We start from the raw sequence: 20,467 nt of genomic DNA on the forward strand, positions 1-20,467 counted from the left end.
CATCCTGCCTACCAAAGCTTAAAAAGCAAATCTTGAGCCCTGGCTGCTGTGGCTCAGTGGATTGAGCATCGGCCTGCAAACCAAGTGTCGCTGGTTCAATTCCCAGTCAGGGCACATGACTAGGTTGCACACCAGGTCCCCAGTTGGGGACGTGTGAGAGGCAACCACACGTTGATGTTCCTCTCCCTCTCTTTCTCCTTTCCCCTCTCTCTAAAAACAGATAAATAAAATAAAATAATAAAAATAACAAAAAAAAAAAAAAAGCAAATCTTGAAAGGATCAGTCTATTCTAATTACTTATCTACATTGCAAAGCAAAACTCAAAAACACTTAAAAGAACACATTTTAAAAATTCAGCACCCACCTAAATAAAATTAACAATAATTGACATCCATATAAAAAATACTGGATATGCAAAATAAGGTTGGAAAATATAACCCAAAATAAGGAGGAAAAGTCATCAAAGGGGCAGACTTAGAAATGGCACAGGCAATAGAAGTAGTAGACAAAGATAATGAAAGAGCTATTATTAATATATTCTGTATGTTCAAAAGATAGAGGAAAGCATGAGTATGTTGAAAACACAAAAGAAATTTTAAAAGACCAAAACTGAAATTATAGCGATAAAAAAAATTATATCATATAGGATTAACAGATTAGACACTGAAAAATAAAATATTAGTGAAACTTAAAACAGAATAATTCTACTTACCTTGGTTAAGAAAATGAATTCAAAAAATCTTAAAGTCTAAACCCTCAGCAGAAATTTATTCATTCCATCATTTTAAAAACAAAGTAATTATTGAGCATCTACAATAAGCCAAGTACTGTGATGAGCACTAAAAATATTTAAAGACTTAAATAAAAAATATGTTCTATAGTTTCCCAACTTGGTTTTTCAAACTTCAAAAGTATTCAATATTCCCTATCTGATGATCCTATAAACAAATACGTAATTTGCTTTTCTCACTTTCTCTACTGTATTTTCATATCATCTCTTAGTATTAAGTACTTCCTAGGGTTAGTCCCAGGGTTATGTTATATTCCAATCTACAAAAAAGTTGTACTATAATAGGGTTCTACTATAATTTCTTTATTCCTACTTGTCAGAGAAATAAAACTTTATGAAGCAACCTAAAAAAAACAGGACACACTGGCCTCACCAGGTAAACGGCATAAGGACATTATCCCTAGGATCCTTTATTCATACTATATGTTCCACCTGAATGGCTTTCTAATTCATCTTGCTGGTTTTCCCTAAAAGAATGAGTTCTCCTAAAGCAAAGTAAGATCATCTCTTTCATCTTTGTGTATGTCATGGGCACCCAATAAATTTTTATATAATTTGTTAAGTAAATAAATTTTAAAAATGAAGTCACATAGGAAACAAAACAAACAGAAACTCAGGCTAGGACAGCACTCCTTAGAGATCATTATTACATTTATTTGTCTGACCTATTGAAGTCAGTGACTTCTCGCTCCACTGGATTTCACCTAAGACAGCCTGTGAGTGTATGATCAAATCAGGTGCTGAAAATGATAGCTGAGATCATAATGAACCACCTCAGCTATAAACGACCACACAAACCTTAAGTCTGTAAATTGTTTATGAAAGTGCCAGATGGTCTATTAAGTCAATGTCATTTAACACCCTCAATGTTGCTTATAAATTACACGCATCAGAATCATACGGCAGAAGCTTTTCTCAAAAACCAGCAAGCACTATTTCATTATGTCACCGTGCACGTGCAAATATTTAATTTTTTTCTTTTAAATCTTCTTTATTTTTGGTGGTATTTATATTTATTACAAAAGTAACAGGTGCTTTTCTAAAATGTCAAATTCTGAGATGGAAAAATAATCTCACACACACACACACCCCCAGAGTTAACCAGTATTAATAGTGTGGTTTCTTTCATATCTCTCCCTATGTTTCAATATAGATCTTTTTCTCTTTTCTTTTTTTAATAAAAATAACATACACATTAGTTCTCTGCCTTTTAATTTTCCTTAGTAACATACTGGGGAAATGTTATCGATCAACACTTAAGAGGTCTGACTCATACTTTTTATTAGTTGCTTAACATTCCAAGGTATGGAAGTATCAAAATGTATCTCCTACTGATATTGGGTTGTTTCCAGTGTTTGCAATTATAAACAATGTCACAATAAATATTAAATTCTACCTGTAGGAAAGATTCTGAAATTTTGGTGGGTCAAAGAGCAGATGTGTCTTCAGCAGCAACCTTATTTCCTCAAAGATGGTAACACATCACATGTCACAAGCAATGCATAAGAGTACTGTTTCCCCTCATTCTTGCTAGTACTGCATGTTAACTAAATGCTTTTGAAAGATGATGGTAAGAACAAAGGTGGTTACTAACTTTAAAAAAAAAATACTACGTCTAACTTTTTTCCAAAATTCCTTAAATTTCTCCATAAACTTGCCTACCATCAAAAATTTGCCAGTTGTCTTCAATTTCCCAATGGACTGTGATATAGAAATGTATCTGCAAGTTTCAAACAACAAAATCATAACACATTTTCTTTTAAAATTACTATTTAAATGAAAATTTAAAAATCCAGGCTAATGCAAGGCTATATTTTTAATTTAAAAAATGGTAAAAGAACATTATTGATGTACAATATACACTGATATTTTGTAGTCAATCTAGAATAATAATTAAAATATATAACATTGGATCTATAAAAAAAAGTTTAACAGAAACACACAACAGGCATATTGCTATTGGAAACACACTTTCCAGCTCACCTCCTTTCCAACTACATACCTACCTGCTGTTACCATAGAGGAAACTGAGGAGAATGGCCAGCCAGAAGAAACATAACTCAGTCTGGAAGGAAGTATGGGCAGGTAAAATGCATATATGGAGACCCAAATGATGAGAGGTGCAGTCAGGCCATTCACCTAAAAATCTCTATTTCCCGACTTCCTAGAAATACCAACAGATAGCTTCTTCTCCTCTTTTCCATGCCCCTTTCTTCTCCACACTCCCTACCTCCCACGTACCTCATGCCCATGTCAGGTATGAGCATATGCAAATTTTCCATCCCTTCCATTGCCACCCCTACTAAGTGTATTAGAATTGAGGTCACAAAGCATCATATTCTCCTCTATATCCATTCCTGATTCACAGCAGAAGGGAAGGTTCAACAGATTTCAACAGATCCTGAGAAGGACGGCCATAGGGAAGGAGTGAAGTATGGGAGCAGTCAGTGGCCCAGATCCACCTGCCTGGAGCCTGCCTCTTGTAGTTAACTAGTAAACAGCTAGGTATCCACACACTGACCCAAAGCCTGCAGCCGGACTGTCAAAGAACCTTTTAAGGTGGAGGAAGCTTTTAATTGCATATTATATCTCCTATTTGTAGTAAGCCTAATCAATTTTTTCAAGCTCCAGAATACTGATGTGCCTGCTGCATGCAATTTATCATCACTGACATGCTGGTCCCTAAAATCCACAAACATCAAATGCGATGCTGAAAATTTGACACTCCTCACATTGTATGTCTGGAAAAGCACAGCTACCATTACTCCTATCTCTGCTATTACTTCACTCACTCTTCTCATTTCTTCTAAATTATCTATTTTCCTTACTGATTCTTTAGTAACCATGGCTTTTTCATTAAACGACTTAGATACAGCCAATGAAATCATTTCTTCTATCTATCCACAAGTGAAAAAGCAGATGAAACATATGGGAAATGGAAATCAGGAGACCTCAATTTAGATCTTGCTTTTCTCTTCATTGACCCTTCTCTGGACTCCCACTTCCTCAAACATAAAATGCAAGGGCTAAAAATGAGCATATTCAATGTTCCTATCTTTTCCTCGTATCAAACACAAGCAATAGTAGTTCTCAAAGATGGGCAGGTAGGGGAGCAGTCAGGTTTAGATACAGAACTATAGTTCTGTTCATTGGGGGAGTGAGGAGTTAGACAAGGAAAGGGAAAAACAAATCAAACAGCTTAAGCAATCCCCCAGAATAAAGCCACTTCAAAACTGAAGACTGTAATCCCTAGACCTGAAACTGTAGCCTCACCTCAAACTCAGAGAATGACCAAAAGGAAGTTTTTGTTCATCTTCACTCCTAACGCAAAGAATTAAAAGTACCATGAAAGAAATCTTCCATTTAACCAGAGATGGAAGAAGGAAGTTCAGAGAGGACAACCTTTAGACCTGTTCTCAAGTTGCATAAAGTCATCATTTAACTAAACATGAAAGAAACAAAGACCTAGACATGCAAGAACAACACACAGTGTTGTGATTAAGACAGATAAAAATTTAAAACTTCCAAAATGAGGTCATTTGTATACACTCAAAAGCACCAAGTTTACATATCATTAATGCATACGATGAGGTAGGAAAAACTTAAAATTATGGATTTCTTCCAGAGTTCTACTTTAATCAATGTTAGAGATAAACCTAATCCATCAAAGTATTGCTTAATTCAGTACCATTAATAAATAATAATCTTGAAGACCAGCACAATTAATGAAATACAAATACAACCAATGAATAACATGTGACTTCCGGCCAAGATGGAGGCTTAGACGGACATGCTTGGTCTCCCTCTACAACTAGAGAGGAATACAACTACTTCAAAACAAAAGATAACTAGAAATTCCAGAAAATAAAACTACACGGAAGCCCAACGTACAAAGTTATAAACCAGCGTCGCTCTTTGGGTAGGTAAGAAGAGCGAAAGGGGGCGGAGCTGTTTGCGGTAGCGCCAGGGACAGTGGCAGGGAGAGCAATCCCAGCTGCAGTCTAACCCCGGCAGCTCGTGACCCCAACGCTGGGAGAAGCAGCCACCACATCACCTCCAACAGTGAGGTCCAGAGGGCGGGAGGACAGATCCCCGTCTCCTAGTGGAATAACTGCAGGAACCCATCTTGGACCCCCGCGCCCACACAAAGTGCCACAGCACTGTGAAATAGGTTGCGGATCGCCGCTGGTCACTGGGTCGTGACGAGTACACAGGCACTGCCCCCTATAGCTGGCACAAGAAAACAAAACACATCTGTCAAAATGAGGCAGACAACTATAGAAATCCCGGTGGCACAGCTCACCAGGCAACAGATGAAGAACCTGCCAGATGAACAAATAAGAAACCTATCAGAGGCTCAGTTCAGGGCCATTGTTATCAGGTGGCTTACAGAATTAACAAAAGATCTGGATAAAGATGAGAAAGAATTGAAAAACACTCATACTGAAAGGAACAAAACCTCATACGAGACAGATGGTGAGGAAATAAAATCCAGAGTTCAAATCAACAAACCAGAACATAGAGAAGGAACAAACAGTCAACCAGTGCAGAGAGAGGAAACGGGAAGCAAGGAAAATGATGAGAGGATCAGAAACCTCTGGGACAGCTATAAGAGATCCAACATATAGATGATCGGATTGCCAGAGGGCGAAGAAGAAGAACTAGAAATTGAAAAATTAAGTGAAAATATAATAAAGCAGAACTTCCCAGACTTGGGGAAGGAATAGACTTACAGGTCCAGGAAGCACAGAGAGTTCCAAAACAACTGGACCCAGGGAGAACCACTCCAAGACACATTATAATCAAAATGTCAAAAGTTAAAGATAACAAGAGAATCTTAAAAGCAGCAAGAGAGAAGAAAAGAATCATGTACAAAGGGGTCCCAATTAGACTATCAGCTGACTTCTCAAGGGAGACCCTGCAGGCAAGAAGGGACTGGCAAGAAATATTCAAAGTAATGAAAATCCAAAACCTACAACCACGAATACTTTATCCAGCGAAGCTGTCATTCAGAATAGAAGGGCAGAGAAAGTGTTTCCAGGACAAAATAAAACTGAAGGAGTTCATTAGATCCAAACCACTGTTACATGAGATGTTAAAGGGACTGGTTTAGAAAAAGGAGGATCAAAACTATGAACACTAAAATGAAAACTGCATCACAAGAAACAACAACAGAAGCTAGGGAACTGAAACAAAGACAAAGTAAATAGGCAATGAGAGTGGAAAAAGAACTATAGGTATGGGGAGCATATTGGGGGGAGGTCAGCAGGGAAGGGGAAGGGGAACAGGGAGGGAGATGGTATAGGAATTAAGAAACATCGTAGGAGGGAATGGAATAGACAGAGAGAGGTTGAGAAGAACTATATGCACAACCAATGGACATGGACTAAAAAGGGGGGACAAGGGGAGGGAGGGGTGCCACCGGGTGGAGGGGAGCAGAGGGAAGGGAAATTGGAACAAATGTAACACTGTAATCAATAAAACACATTTAAAAAAAATACAAATACAACCAATGATTACAGCCTATATCAAAAGCTCCAAAGACATTCTTTAAAGGTGTTCAAAAGAAATCAATAATACTTTCTGAAAAATAAATAACACCCACAAATGATATTTCAAAAATGAAAAATGAAGTGTATATCATAAATAATAAATGAAAAGTATGTCAAAAAGTTGTGTCAAGGATAAATGGACAGGTTTATCAGTATAAAGTGATGTATTCACAACTCATCAGAGAAGGAAAACTCTGACTCCAAAAAACCTCCGCTGCCTTGCGGCATACCTCTTCAGGGGAAAGGCTAAGGGAGTAAACCCCGACAGAAAATCCGGAGCCGGAGTCCCTAAGTTAGCGGTTTGACGTTGTAGTCAACACCGGCAACTCCTGCGGCGCACCTGAAGCCAAGCTGTATTGACTCCGTCTTTCCCTTGGACCCTTCAGCTGCGAAGAGAGGGGGGGTCTGCTGCATGGGCAACAGCAGACCCTCCATATCACCCTGCCCAGGCTCTGTAGCTTCAGCTTCACTGGAGAGGACACTCCAGCGTCATCGTAAGATGTCGATTCAACACGGGAGGAGACAGATACCGCACAGCCATTCTCGGTGGTGCAGATAGACTCTTAAGAAGCTACACCATCGTCTCTCGAGACGGACGGCTGCCGACGATTCACAACTCAAAAAAACATAAAAGACCACTAACTTTCTTATGTGTATTACCCTAAGTATCTAACACACTAGCTAACAAACAACTCAATAAGCGTTTTCTAAATGAATAAATGATTAATTACTTCATTAATAAAGTATTATATAATGATGAGGAAACTTGGCAAGCATCCATTTTAATTTATAAGCCATCCAACATTAGCTAGTTGTCATTCCAGCTAGTGTTAAGAGCCAGGTATGAAAACCAGACCTCCTAACTATTAGTCATTATTTCCTTTAATGTTGGAATTCTAGAATTCAAGAGTGATTAGAATACTTAAATTGGATATAAACTCAATAATCTATTTGATCAGGAATTAGGCAATATCTTATAAACAGTTCATTGTTAAGTAGCTTATATAATCCATATGATTACTTTCTTTTCTTGAAAACTTATATTTCTGAATTTTCTAATTAGACTTAAAGATACCAGTGTAATAATATTAACCAAAGCCCATCAGGATAAAATGCTGTTTAAATGGTTTCATGATATTGTTTATCATCACTACATAATAGAATACATGTATTAGTCATTAAAAGTGTTTTAAATAATATTTAATAAAATTAGAAAATGCCATGATATATAGTGAATAAGCAGAATACAGAACTTTATACACAGTGGCTCAAATTTTTAAATGTTATACATTAGGGGTAAAAAGATAAATGAAAAAGGAAAAGGAAATATGCCAGAATATTAATTCACATATTTCACTAATGAAACTAGATTTTTATTCATATCTTGTACATTTATTTTTTGAAAAGATTAGCAAGTTTATGATACAGATTTTTCTTCCCACATTCCACCAAGCACTTACATAGTTCCTCCTTTTCCACTGAGTAATACAGAAACAACATCTTTAGTCAATGGGATAATTGTCTAAATTTTAAAACCCTATCATTTTAAGATCTACTTCAATTACCAGTGGTTGGAGTTTTTCCCTCAAGTAACTAAATCTTCAACAGCCAGCAACAGAATTTTTCACTAAAATTTATAGATTACAGATAGCCCAAAACCACATTAAACAATTTAAGTAAAACCATACTTCTCTCCTTCCTAAATATGCACCTCTACCAGTAACTCCAGAACATATTCAATGCCTATTAAAGTGAGACTATTCACCTCTCACACATACGTTACTTAATCTATACTTTTAATAACTTTGAATGCATATAAAGGGCCACAATTCTCTATAGTAGTTTCCAGTCAGCACCCAGTTAATATAATCAAGGAAGCCTGGTTTCCTCAGCTATAAATTTGGGTCTTATATTATTTGGCTCAGAGAGTTGGTCTAGAATCAAATTACATCACTTATGTAAAAATATAAGTATGTACAGTGCTATTATTATTATAACCATCAATCTAATTCAGAGTTTCCTACACCATGTTAAGAGTATCTCATTCAATCTTTACATTTGCTGAGCCATGGCTAGAAGTTATTTCTCACTACTAAACCCTAAGACTTTACAATATATTTATGGTATTAGCAGAGCTCTTCAAAAGAGGGGATAAAATCTTCAACTGAGTCCTGATTACCTATAAATGAAATTTCTCTGGTTTACATTAAAGCATTCATTAAATCATTAGGCTAATACTTTTCCTACAATGAATACAAAGAGTAAAATGCAAAGTGAGATTGTCCAGATGAAATGCTAACGTTGAGAAAACCCTAGCACCCACCACCCACTCCCACACAAACACCACCAAGCCTTCTCCCCACAAGTGAAATTCTGTCACCCTTCAAATGCCAACCCTGCTCGTGAAACTCTCGGATGCTCAGGTTACTCCTCTTGTGTAGCACTCACAGTAAGTGGAACTGGTCCGCCTTCTTCACCAATTGTGCCTTTGGGAGGCTGCAGTGCTATAGCCCTGCGTTCCTCTTCTTTCCGTAGGCCCTAGTGCCTTTGCACATTTTTAAAGTATAGGATCAATAACTATTTAGAATAAACCACATATTCCAATTTGGTGAGGACCCATTTCTCCTGACTCTTCCCAGATTTTCTAGGGAAATATTGAGTACAAAATGTGACAGAGGCTGAGGGGGAAATGCATATTACATGGTAATGTGTTCACTTGAAGCATGTAATCAATTTCTCATTGAAATTATGAGAAATATGAGGTTAGGAACAATGCTGCTGGAATGTTTCAAGGAAATGCTAATTACAGAAATATTCCATTCTGTTTATTTTATCATTTTAATTGTACTGAAGCACAAATTCAAATTTCTATATAATTTTCTAAATGAAAAAGCATGCAGATTAAATACATGTCTGTTTTTCCACAAGAAAAGTAATGTATCCTTGCATTTTGTTTTCTGTAACTTAGAATTTTTCAATACTTCTATAGGCCCTCCACAAATTTTCAAAGTATAAAGACTGTGGATTATCTGTAGTAGCTAAATTGTTATAATTTCTGAGATCGCTTGAAGGATACATTCAAATAACACTATAAATGCTTTCATAACCATAAGCCCTCATTTAAAGAGAATATAAAATTCACAGTACATGCAAAATTAAACTCTAAATTTCAGTCATTCGGCTGTTTATCTAGTAAGAATTTTCAACATTCTCTAGTTTCTGTTATATAAAGTTATCACAAAAAGCACAAACCTTTAATCAGTCACTGTTTTTCCTAGCAAAGGCAGTCAATGGTGTTCCAGCACTCAAATATTTATGGACTGTGACTCCTCTAAAATTTTCTAAAAGAAAATTCAGGTAGTCTTGCTCAACCTCTTAACCCATATGGTTTCAAACCTCCAACACAATCAGTCATGTAAAAGCAAGGTCTTGACTCTAAGGAGCAACACTAAAACTTTGTGTTCTTAGGTACAATGTACATACAGCATTACACTCAAGCCGTAATCAAATCACCATAACAAAAACTTTCTGAAAAACTGAAACAAACTACTTTCTCCATAACCCTACTTCTGATTACATTTTAAAAGAAGTAACTCAATATTCTAAGAGTTTAACTTTCATATGTTTTGTAGGACGTGGACTACTAATTTCAGTCTATCCCTAAAATAGAACAGTTCAACTAATTTTAGACTCAAGTGTCAAAGCATAGCTGCTAGCCAACTAACTGGATACCTGATTACAGCAGCATATGCAGATACACTAAAGCAAACTGTTAGATTGCTGAACTCTGAGACACCACATGCAATTCTATGAAGTATGTACAATGTGTACACCCAAAACAAAATAGTACTTAAGAACAATGTGACCATATGAAAGGAAATTATTAGGGCCTCGTTTATTTAAATAATATCTATAATATGCAATGGTTAAAAAGTGTCAAAAGGAGGTAACAGTATAAAAAGTGAATAACCATTTACAAAACACATATCTCATAAAGGACTGTTATCTAAAATAACAGTCCCCAACAAATAAGAAAACGAACAACCCAATTAAAAAGTGGGCAAAAGATCTGAACAGACATCTAAATGAGGTACTATACAAATTGGGCAAATAAGCATATGAAAAGACATTCCACATTACATATCATTAGGAAATTGCAAAGTAATTCACTACCACTACACACCTATCAGAATGGCTAAAATCCAAGGAGGACATACAGAGGGCCCATTGACATATGAAAAAGTGCTCAATATCACTAGCCATCAGAGAGATGCAAATTAAAACCACAATGAGATAGTGTGTACCACCTCACACTAGTCAGAATGACCAACATTAACAAATCAACAAACAACAAGTGCTGATGATGATGTGAAGAAAAGGGAACCCTAGTGCACTGCTGGTGGGAATGCAGATTGGTGCAGCCACTGTGAAAAGCAGTATGGAATTTCCTCAAAAAATTAAAAATGGAACTGCCTTTTGACCCAGCATTTCCACTGCTGGAAATATATCCTAAGAATTCAAAAATAACAATTCAAAGAACCCATGCACTCCTATGTTCATATCAGCATCACTTACAATAGCCAAGTGCTGGAAACTTGCCTAAGTGCCCATCAGTAAATGAGTAGATAAAAAAACTGTGGTACATTTACACAATGGAATACTACACAGGAGAAAGAATGAAGGAACTCTTACCTTCTGCAACAGCATTGATGGAAATGGAGACTATTATGCTAACTGAAATAAGCCAGTTGGTGCAAAACAAATACCAGATGATCTCACTTATAAGTGGAATATAATCAACAAACTAAACTAACTAGCAAATTAGAACCAGAGGCATAGAAACATGGAACAGACTGATAGATGTAAGAAGGAAGGGGGGAGGTAGGGGCCGGCTGAAAGAAGGAGAAGGGATTTGTCAGAGAACATATATGAATGGCCCATGGACAGGGACAACTGTGTGGGGACTGACTATGGGAATGGGCAGTAGACTGGGTGGAAGGGGGAAAGGGGCAAAACTGAGACAACTGTAATAACATAAACAATAAAATATTTAAATTAAAAAACAAGGACAAAACCAAATGCTGGTAAGGATGTGGGGCAACAAGAACTTTCATTCGTTGCTGGTGGAAATGAAAAATGGTACCTCCACTTTAGGGGACGGCTCAGCAGTTTATTACAAGGTAAACACAACCTTACCATATGACCCAGCAGTCATACTCCTAGGTATTCACCCAAATGAGCTGGAAACTTATGTCCACACAAAAACCTGCACACAAACGTGTATAGCAGCTTTATTCATAGTTGACAGAAACTGAAGCATCAAGATGTCCTTCAATAAGCGAGTGGTAAACTGTGGTACATCCGGACAATGAAATATTATTCAACAACAAAAATAAATGAACTATCAAGCCATGGAAAAACATGGAGGTAACTCAAATGCATATTACCACATGAAAAAAAAAAAGCCAGTATGAAAATGCTACAGATTGTATGATTGCAACTATGACATTCTGGAAAAGCCACAACTATAGAGACAATAAAAAAATCACTAGTTGCCAGAGATTGGGGGTAGGGGTATGAAAGGTAGAATACAGAGTGGTGAAACTATTATGTATGATACCATAATAGTACACACATAATATGCATTTGTCAAATCTAGAACTATACAACACAGTGAACCCTAATGTAAACTACGGATCTTAGCTAATAATAATCTATCAATATTCACTCATCAATCATAACAAATGTACCACTCCAGTCCAAAATATCAAGAGGAAAATGCAAGGCGGAAAGGATGGAGTATTTTCTGCCTAATTTTTCTGTAATCATAAAATTGCTCTAAAAATTAGTGTATTAATCTTTTTAAAGGCTTCCAGCCAAGAGAAGACAGAGGACCTGAGTTCTTAGGTCTGTCTCATTCATTGACTGCCTGTATAATCTGTACTGCTCAAAATACTTCATATGCACTATTTTATCCTACCTTTATTAACCCAGTGAGGTAGACGGTGAGGCACACCTGCCACATCTAACTCACTGGCTTAATAAGGGTGGAATAAAAATAAGCCACCATACAGTATTATTTCATCCCCAAAATCAAGAATACAAATTGTCACACTGGCATGGCTGACATGGAAAATTGTAACACTGAATTAGGGGCACTTTTAATTCACTGGAACAATAGTATCTTTGTATGTCTTTAATACCAGGATTCACTGGAAAATATTTTCACCCACTAGAGAAAAGGCAGGACTTTGTCAAATCCTTTTGACAATTCTTTCCTGGAAACATTTCAGGCATGTATCAAAGCGGCCACATTCACTGGTGACATTTATAAAATTAATTCTTTTCAAAATCTCCTCAACCTATGTACACGCTGGAAATGCTCATGTTAAAATTTCATTTTCCTTTCATGGGTAGCTTATTAAAATTTATAATCCAGTTAAGATACAACAGTTCAAGATCCCAAGTCTGTCTAATATCTGAATTGACATAAATCTCTATAAATTTTTAAACTATTAACTTTGATTTCATGCATCCATTTGACACATCTCAGAAAACTCTAGTAATCAAAATCATAATCCTAATAAAAATTTTTTCATAAAAACTACTGTTGTAACATTACCAAGTCAATGTAATGAAACTCAAAATATATAGTTTATGTCAAAAAATGCACTTGTTCAAATGCCATTGCTACCACTTACAGCTGTATTAATTCAGGAAAATTCATCTCTCTAATCCTCAGTTTCCATATTGGTAAATGGCAGTAGTCATTGCCAAGAGAATTATTGTATATATACATGTGTGTGTGTTCCATGTAACTGAAGCATCTGAGTTTCTTTTTAATTGATATGAAACACTACACATTCTAAACTACAGACCTTCTTACTCAATTCATTCATCAGGCCTATAGGGTCTTATAATCGTACTGCATTTCATACATTTTTACACTCGGTTGTGGAATGAAAAGAAAGGAACATATGACAGCCTAGATATTCCATCTTTTTGTCACCTCTCTAGCTTCAGATGTTTTTACAATCTGCAATTTCACAAAAATAATTTGGTCAAATTCCCCAGCTCCCCACAGAGCCAGACTCCTGAGCACCCGTGACCCAAAGGCAGAAACAAAGTGCTTCTTTGCCTGGCTTCAAAATAACAGTAAGACAAGAAATTGTTCTCACCACTTCTCCTTGCATGTTATTTATTACCTAAAATCATCACTGAGCCAGAAAATAAGCTTTTCCCAATGGCTCAAAGAAAAAGTTTTAAAAAGCATAAAGCTTTTTAAAAAGTACCTGACTAAATAAATGCTGAGATAACTATGTAAGGTTAAGTCAAAACAAAAGAAACTGAAGGAGCATCAGTATGGCATTTTGAGTTCAAAGGTTAATTCACTAACAGTATCTAATAACTGGGTACATTTCTGAACTTGATGTATATTTATTATGATGTGAGGCAATGAACAAGTTCTTTGGCCAATTTAAATCCTGATTATTTGGTAGAAATTACTTTTCAAATTCATGTTGTAACATTATAAAAACATTCAATGATGTCATTTTGAAATTTCTCAGACATTTCAAAGGAGCTCTCAGACGGTCTCTCCAATTTTAGTGAAATCAAACACATTGTGTTATGGGTGTTAATGTATCCAAACTTTAAGTTTCTAATTTCAGGACAGACACTTTACCCCCTTGTGTGCCAGACCCAATATCCATTCTTTCCTTATTCTTTACAAACAGAACTTCAATTTTGTTCAGGGCTCTAAGTGGGGCAACCCTAAAACTCTGTATTTTCCTAGTCTTGCCCTGCAGATAGTGGTGACCCCTGGAACAGTTGGGTCAATGAGGTACAAGTGAAAGTTGTTAAATAGACTTTTAAACAGCTCCTTAAAAGGAAGCTGAATTAACTAGTGTGCATCTGTTCTCCTTTGTCCTTTTACTTCCCTTCTTCCCATCTGACTCTAAGGCAAAAGGGTGGAAGAGAAGCAGCCATCTTGTGATGATGGAAGCACCTCATGACACATGACAAGTGACTGGGCAGAAATATAGGAGTCTGGGTCCTACTGGCAAATAGAGGTACTCCACAGCCCTGGCCTGTCTAAACCTGAGAAAAAGATAACATCTACTTGGTTCAGAATTAGCATCTGTTTTCCATTAGAGCCAAACACAATTTTAACACTTATTACCAAATTAGGCCTATTTCATTTTTCAAAGAAAAGAAAAAGCCCAGATGAATACAGTTTCAACTAGCTACAATATAACACCATCATGATGCAACACAGTTAAAGTTCACTTATTACACAACCGACTATTAAGCCATGAGCAAAGCGTGAGCAGATGAAATATGAAATCAAGTTTTTGCAGAATCCTGGAAGCCAATCGAAAAATGGAGCTAAACTGTATGGTTTATGACGGGGTGGGGGGAGCAATTCCTGGAGACTTTTATACTATATTAGTCCCCCACTATCCATGGTTTCACTTTCCATGGTTTCGGTTACCCATGGTCAACTGAGGTCTGAAAATATGAAATGGAGAATTCCACAAATAAACAATTCATAAGTTTTAAAATGTGGGCCATTCTATCCTGGCCAGGTTGCTCAGTTGGTCGGAGTATCTTCCCATGCACCAAAGAGATTGCAGGTTAGATCTCCGGTCAGGGCAGGTATGGGAGGCAACTGATCAATGTTTCTCTCTCACATTGATGTTCTTTTCTTTCTCTCTCTCTCTCTCTCTCTCTCTCTCTCTCTCCTCTCTCCCTTCCTCTCCCTCTAAAATCAACAAAAACTCATATCCTCAGGTGAGGATAAAAAATAAAAATAAAATAAAATATGTGCCATTCTAAGTAACGTGATGAAGTCTCTCCTGTCCCACTCTGTCCTGGCACAGGCGGCGAATCCTCGTTTTTCCAGGACCTCCCCTCCGTATGTACTGCCTTCCTGTGAGTCACTTAGTAGCTGTCTTGGTTATCGGATCAGCTGTCAAGGTATCACAGTGCGTGTGTTCGTGTCACCTTTATTTTACTTAATAATGGCCCCAAAGCAGAAGAATTGTGATGTCGGCAATTCAGTTATGACAAAGAGAAGCCATAAAATATATGTACATACAGGAAAAAACATAGTATATATAGGGCTCAGTACTATCCGTGGTTTTGGGCATCCACTGGGGTTCTTGGAATGTACCCTCAATAGATAAGGGAAGACTACTGGAAAACTACTGTATTCCAACTTTCAGTTAAACTGGCACCAGAGTTGGTTTACATTGTAAAAAGACAGAATTTTTACTTATAACCTATCTAGGCTGTAAAACTGAACTGAAAATGAAAACCACAGTTGGAGTAGTTTCAGTTCCTTTTCTCACCATGCATATAAGAAGAATAGTATAGCCCTACTGAGAGAAGAGACTAAAGGATGAATAACTCGAAAGTTTTGTGAAAACCAGAAAAATTTGACTTTTTTCTAAACAATCGAAGAGAGATTTTTAGGTTTTTTAGTGATATTATAGACAAGTAACATCTGCCATTCAGCTTTCATAGAGAATTACAATGAAACACGTTTTACAGTTATTTGAGGACAACTAATTTCCAGGTCAATGGGGGGGAAATCCATTTTGTTGTGCCAAAATAATCTGACTTCTTAAACTAAGTCTAAAATATATAGAATAAAATGTATTGGGTCCACATTAATGATCTCTTTTTCACACTTAACATCATTATATTTTTTAAAGTAACGATGTGTTAAGAATATAAAATTTTCTAATGACAGACTGAAATAGCAGAATTTCATAGGTTAAAGTGACAGCTAATTAATTTTAATAATACAATAAGTAATAGTTCATTATAATAGCAGTATATAGGTTATTTTTCTTATACTGACAAGGAAAAAAAGAAAGACCATGTTGTATCTTTCCCAATAACCTACAAAAATGTTTTGTATTCCATGAGAAATAGATATAAAAGAAAGCCACCAACATGAGTATTTCTAGCATAAACAATAATAAATATGTTTTATTCATAAATAAATGGCTTTATTCACCCTGACTGTGGTATCAGCTGAAGTAATGTGGTTTTTTCAAATCAGATGCCCTAAATGTTCTAGTTGTGAATATATTTTATTGGTAAAAGGACTAGAATATGAATCAGACACTGTGCCCATCTATATAGCAAATAGCTTTTCCTGTGTTATTCAAATACAGCAGTTGCCTATTTTTACTCAGAAGTAAAGGACCAAAGCAAAATACAAGAATAGACCACACCATAAACACTTAGGCCTCACTACTCTTGTTTTTCTGCAGACTTAGGTTGGAAGTCCTTCCAAGGCCATCTGAGAACTAAATCTAACGAAAATTCTCAACTTTTGAATCTGATACTCCTAAATGCTAACATTATAGATTATTCTAATTCTACGTTTCTGACAACAGACAGATTTTGAGTTTGTTTCAGCTGACTTTACCATTTACGCTATTCAACAGCTGGGCATATGATAACTTGGCAACCTGATAATATTTTAGCTGCATGTAAACTCATTCTGTAACCAAGAAACTTTGCCAGAAATAAAAATCAAAATAGCCTCTCTTAAGTTCAAATGGGAATGTAAAATGTTTGAACAATGCATGATTTCAGAAAATGAGCAACTGTACTTTGAAAGTTTAGTAAACTGACACTCCCTATTCAAAGCCTACAATTCTTTTCTGATTAGATCAGCCCCCATAGCAAGTCATCAGGATAATAAGCACTGTAGTGAAGTCATCGTATTGGATACTGATGGGAAATCATAACTGGCTTCAAAACATCAGGAAACAATGAGTTTTCCAGGTCTCCAGCTTTTCATGTAATACACTGGCCAATATTCTTACTTTTTCCCCCCAAGACTAAATGAAATATAGAACATCTATAAAGCCAACTACAAACTGACTTTAAAACCACAAAGAAAATGAAGGTAAGAACCCTCATTTTTTCAGTGAAATTTTGGACTATATGTTTGAAAAATTATCTGTTTAAGTGCAATACTGATCATTAGGGTATAATTAAAATGACGTGTAGTGAGAACTACAATAGCCTGTACATCTTCAGTATCCTTTTACTCATATTTCCAAAAACAGATGAAGAAAAATTTTTAAATAATATCTGCTCCCTCCAGACAAGTCAAATCAGCATTTTAGTTACACTAGTTTTCAAAGTCACCTGAAATCACTCACTGTAACTGAGGTCAAACTTGATGAGACAAAATAAAATTCATTAAGGTATTTTTTTTCCAAAAGTAAAACATGTATTTTTTTTTAGTACTTTCAGATTTTGTTCTTTCTGACTTTAAAAAGCACAGGTGTATATCTTTGATAAGGTTTACTAATCTATATTGCTATATCTCATCAGTAAACTTCTGGAGACAACTGATTAAAAAAATCTGATCTTAAAATGGAAAGACACATGTAAATATGAGTACATTACACATGTAGACAAATTCTACAAATGTGCTTTATCCTAATGTATCACTGCTCTTGTTCAGTGGCAGCATTATACACAAAAAGGGTCTTGGCACAAAGGAGTTCTGATTGTATTGTTTACAAAATTCTACATGGATTAAAAGAATGTCAGTGATAGTACCTGTTCTAGACAGAGATAGAACATATTTGCAGGTGAGTTTTGAGATTCTTGGAGATTTGGAATTTAAATACTCAGTTCAGGATTTTATATTTCTACTTTCTACTAATAGAAAACTATTAATATGTGCATTTTAACCATATAACCCCCATTCAATTTACAGAAATTTAGTATCTTAAACCCAAAACAAATATTCATGATGCAAAACCATTTGAATTCAACCTATGAAATAGGCTACTATTCACTATTAATATATTAAGGCTCTGTGAGCTACATTTGGGTGGAGTGTTTTAGGAGCCACAATAAGGAGATCATCTGTACACATAGAAAAATAATTTTCTGAGACAAAAAGACCCCTTAAGATGAGAAGGTGCACTTTGTCTAATGCTATATTTAACCATAAAGTAAAAGTAAACATAATGCTAAAATACCAATATTTATCAGTTTATCATAGAATTTCCCAAACACAATGGATAGGCATTTACATTGAAATGTATAACAGTCTCACTGATTAAAGTCTTACATTCATCATACTATGAAATAATGTTAATGATAAATAAGAAAATACATATAGTCTCAACCAAATAACTTTTTTTTCAAATAAGATAATTTTAAGAAAAATGACTTGGTGATGCCCTCAGTGGTGAAACAGTTCATTTAAGAACCCAAGAACCTTTTCTACAGCACTAACCAAATCTCCGTGCCAGGTGAGGGCAGCAACACTTTAGTAATCCCATGGAGAATTAATGGGTACCCACCCTCCCAGAAAGAATTATGATTATGCCTAGTGCTTAAGAGCTTTTACAAGGGAGAGAAAACGCAATGTGTTTCTTGGAAACCAAAGCCCTTCCCACCCACCCACTCTACCACCCAAGCAAGGACGCCTCTGGTCTGTGGCCCACCCCCAGCACTCCCAGCATTGGGGATACTGAATTCCATCCAAAAAGATGGGGTCCATTCCCCAGATTGGTTCCCGACACCTGTTTACTTGTGCCCAAGCAGTGGTGGTCTGGTTAAGCAAAGGTAACGGTTTACCGGCTGGTCGGTGCCAAGCCCCGCAGCCCAAGCGCAGGGAGCCACATACCTTTGTACCTCTCCAGGACATCCTCGTAGGCCTGGAGGTACTCCTGCTCCTCCACGTACAGGTAAGCGGCTGGGGAGAGGTACCCCGCCATACCGAAGTTTATCTAAGCGATGACTGGCCAATTTCCCCTCTCCCCCTCGGAACCGGGACAGTATCTTAGTCAGCAAGACGCAGCCTGGAGAACTGGAAACGCGGAAGGAGTGGCCGGGCTGGGGGGAGAGCGCTGAAGCCGGAGACGCAGAGCCGGGGGGCACCCAGCGGGCAGAGGAAACGCCCAGGCCCCCTGCCCGGCCGCTGGTGCTGGGCTGCCCGGCTCCCGGGGAGCCAGAGTCGCTCTCGGGTTTCAACAGCAGCAAATCTCGGCGAGCCTGGGGGCGGTGACCAGCAGCGCCACACCACGACCAGCGGAGGAGCCAGGAGCACGGCGGCACGGGCGGGGAGAGCGGCAGGCGCCAGGACCCTCTGAGACCAACGCAGCCGCCACCCTGGCCCCAGAGCTAGGCGCCTGCTCCGGGCCCGGCCGAGACCTCTGCGGCGGTGCAGGAGAACAAGCGTGCTGCCTCCACCCGGGATGCTGCGCGGCGCATCTGCGGCATTTCCTGGCCTCCACGCCGCAGACACTCTCTCCGGCACCCCTGGAGAGAGGGAGGGCGGTGGGGGAGGGTGGAAAGGAGGGGGCGAGCGGGGCGGTCAGCACCCGGCTGGCTCGGCGGCGACCCAGGCGCTGCTTGGCCCCTCCCTTCCAGGCAGAGCCCGAGCCCCAGGACCCCTCCCCCCCCCCCCAGTCCGCCCACCGGGTTGACTGCGTAGCCAAGCACACCCACCCCCGGACACTGGCTGGCCAGTCCGGATCCCCAAGGACTAGGTTTCTATTTGGGACCCACAACAGGTGCCTGGGAAACAAAGCCTCAGATCTCGCCCCCCGATGTGCGCAGCCCCCTATGGAGGAGCCCGTGACTGTCCCCGGGGAAGGGGTGGTGGAGAGCAGAGTGAGAAATACTTTTTTCAACCCAGTTAATGGCACAGAAGGACTCAGGTCACTCTGTGGCAGCGCAGAGTGCAAGGGGGTTTGTGCCCAGGGTACATCTCAGGGGCAGGGTAGATGGCCTCTGCAGGTGGCCCTGCACGTCAGACCCTGACAGCCTGGGCGCGTCTGCGCCTGCGCACCGGCCACCCAGCGGCAGCCAGAGGACCAGCCTGCGGTCCCTCCCTTCCGCCCCCCAGAGCCAGCCGGTGAATCTGCCGCTGCGCTCCCTCCGCGACGGCCACAGCCGCAGCCCATTCACAACTCCGCAAGCTTACTCTGTCACCTCCCTCCTCTTTACCTATTATCCATTCCACATAGTACTGGTATCCACCGAACTTGAGTAAAAATGGGTACAATGCATTTAACATCGGCATATCATATACTAAAGTGGCTGAGTTTAAGGTCTACTAGAGGAACCAGCT

General features: G+C 38.3%; 1 protein-coding gene across 8 annotated transcripts in view; it reads right to left on the reverse strand.

Moving 5' to 3' along the window:
- DST (dystonin) overlaps positions 1-20,467 on the reverse strand; it is a 435,492-nt gene that overhangs the window by 317,832 nt on the left and 97,193 nt on the right. For 3 of the 8 annotated variants that reach the window (XM_090282624.1, XM_090282623.1, XM_090282622.1), the window contains exon 1: positions 19,019-19,348. The exons of 4 other annotated variants lie outside the window; for them this stretch is intronic. In XM_090282624.1, coding sequence (XP_090138750.1) covers positions 19,019-19,109 — 91 coding nt within the window. In that variant the 5' untranslated portion in view covers positions 19,110-19,348. Of the gene's footprint in view, positions 1-19,018; positions 19,354-20,467 lie in introns of those variants that run through there. One more of the 8 variants, XM_090282620.1, reaches the window with a different exon arrangement.

Source organism: Furipterus horrens, unplaced genomic scaffold (assembly GCF_987537825.1).
Source record: "Furipterus horrens unplaced genomic scaffold, mFurHor1.1.pri manual_scaffold_6, whole genome shotgun sequence".
Classification (NCBI taxonomy): Eukaryota; Metazoa; Chordata; class Mammalia; order Chiroptera; family Furipteridae; genus Furipterus; species Furipterus horrens.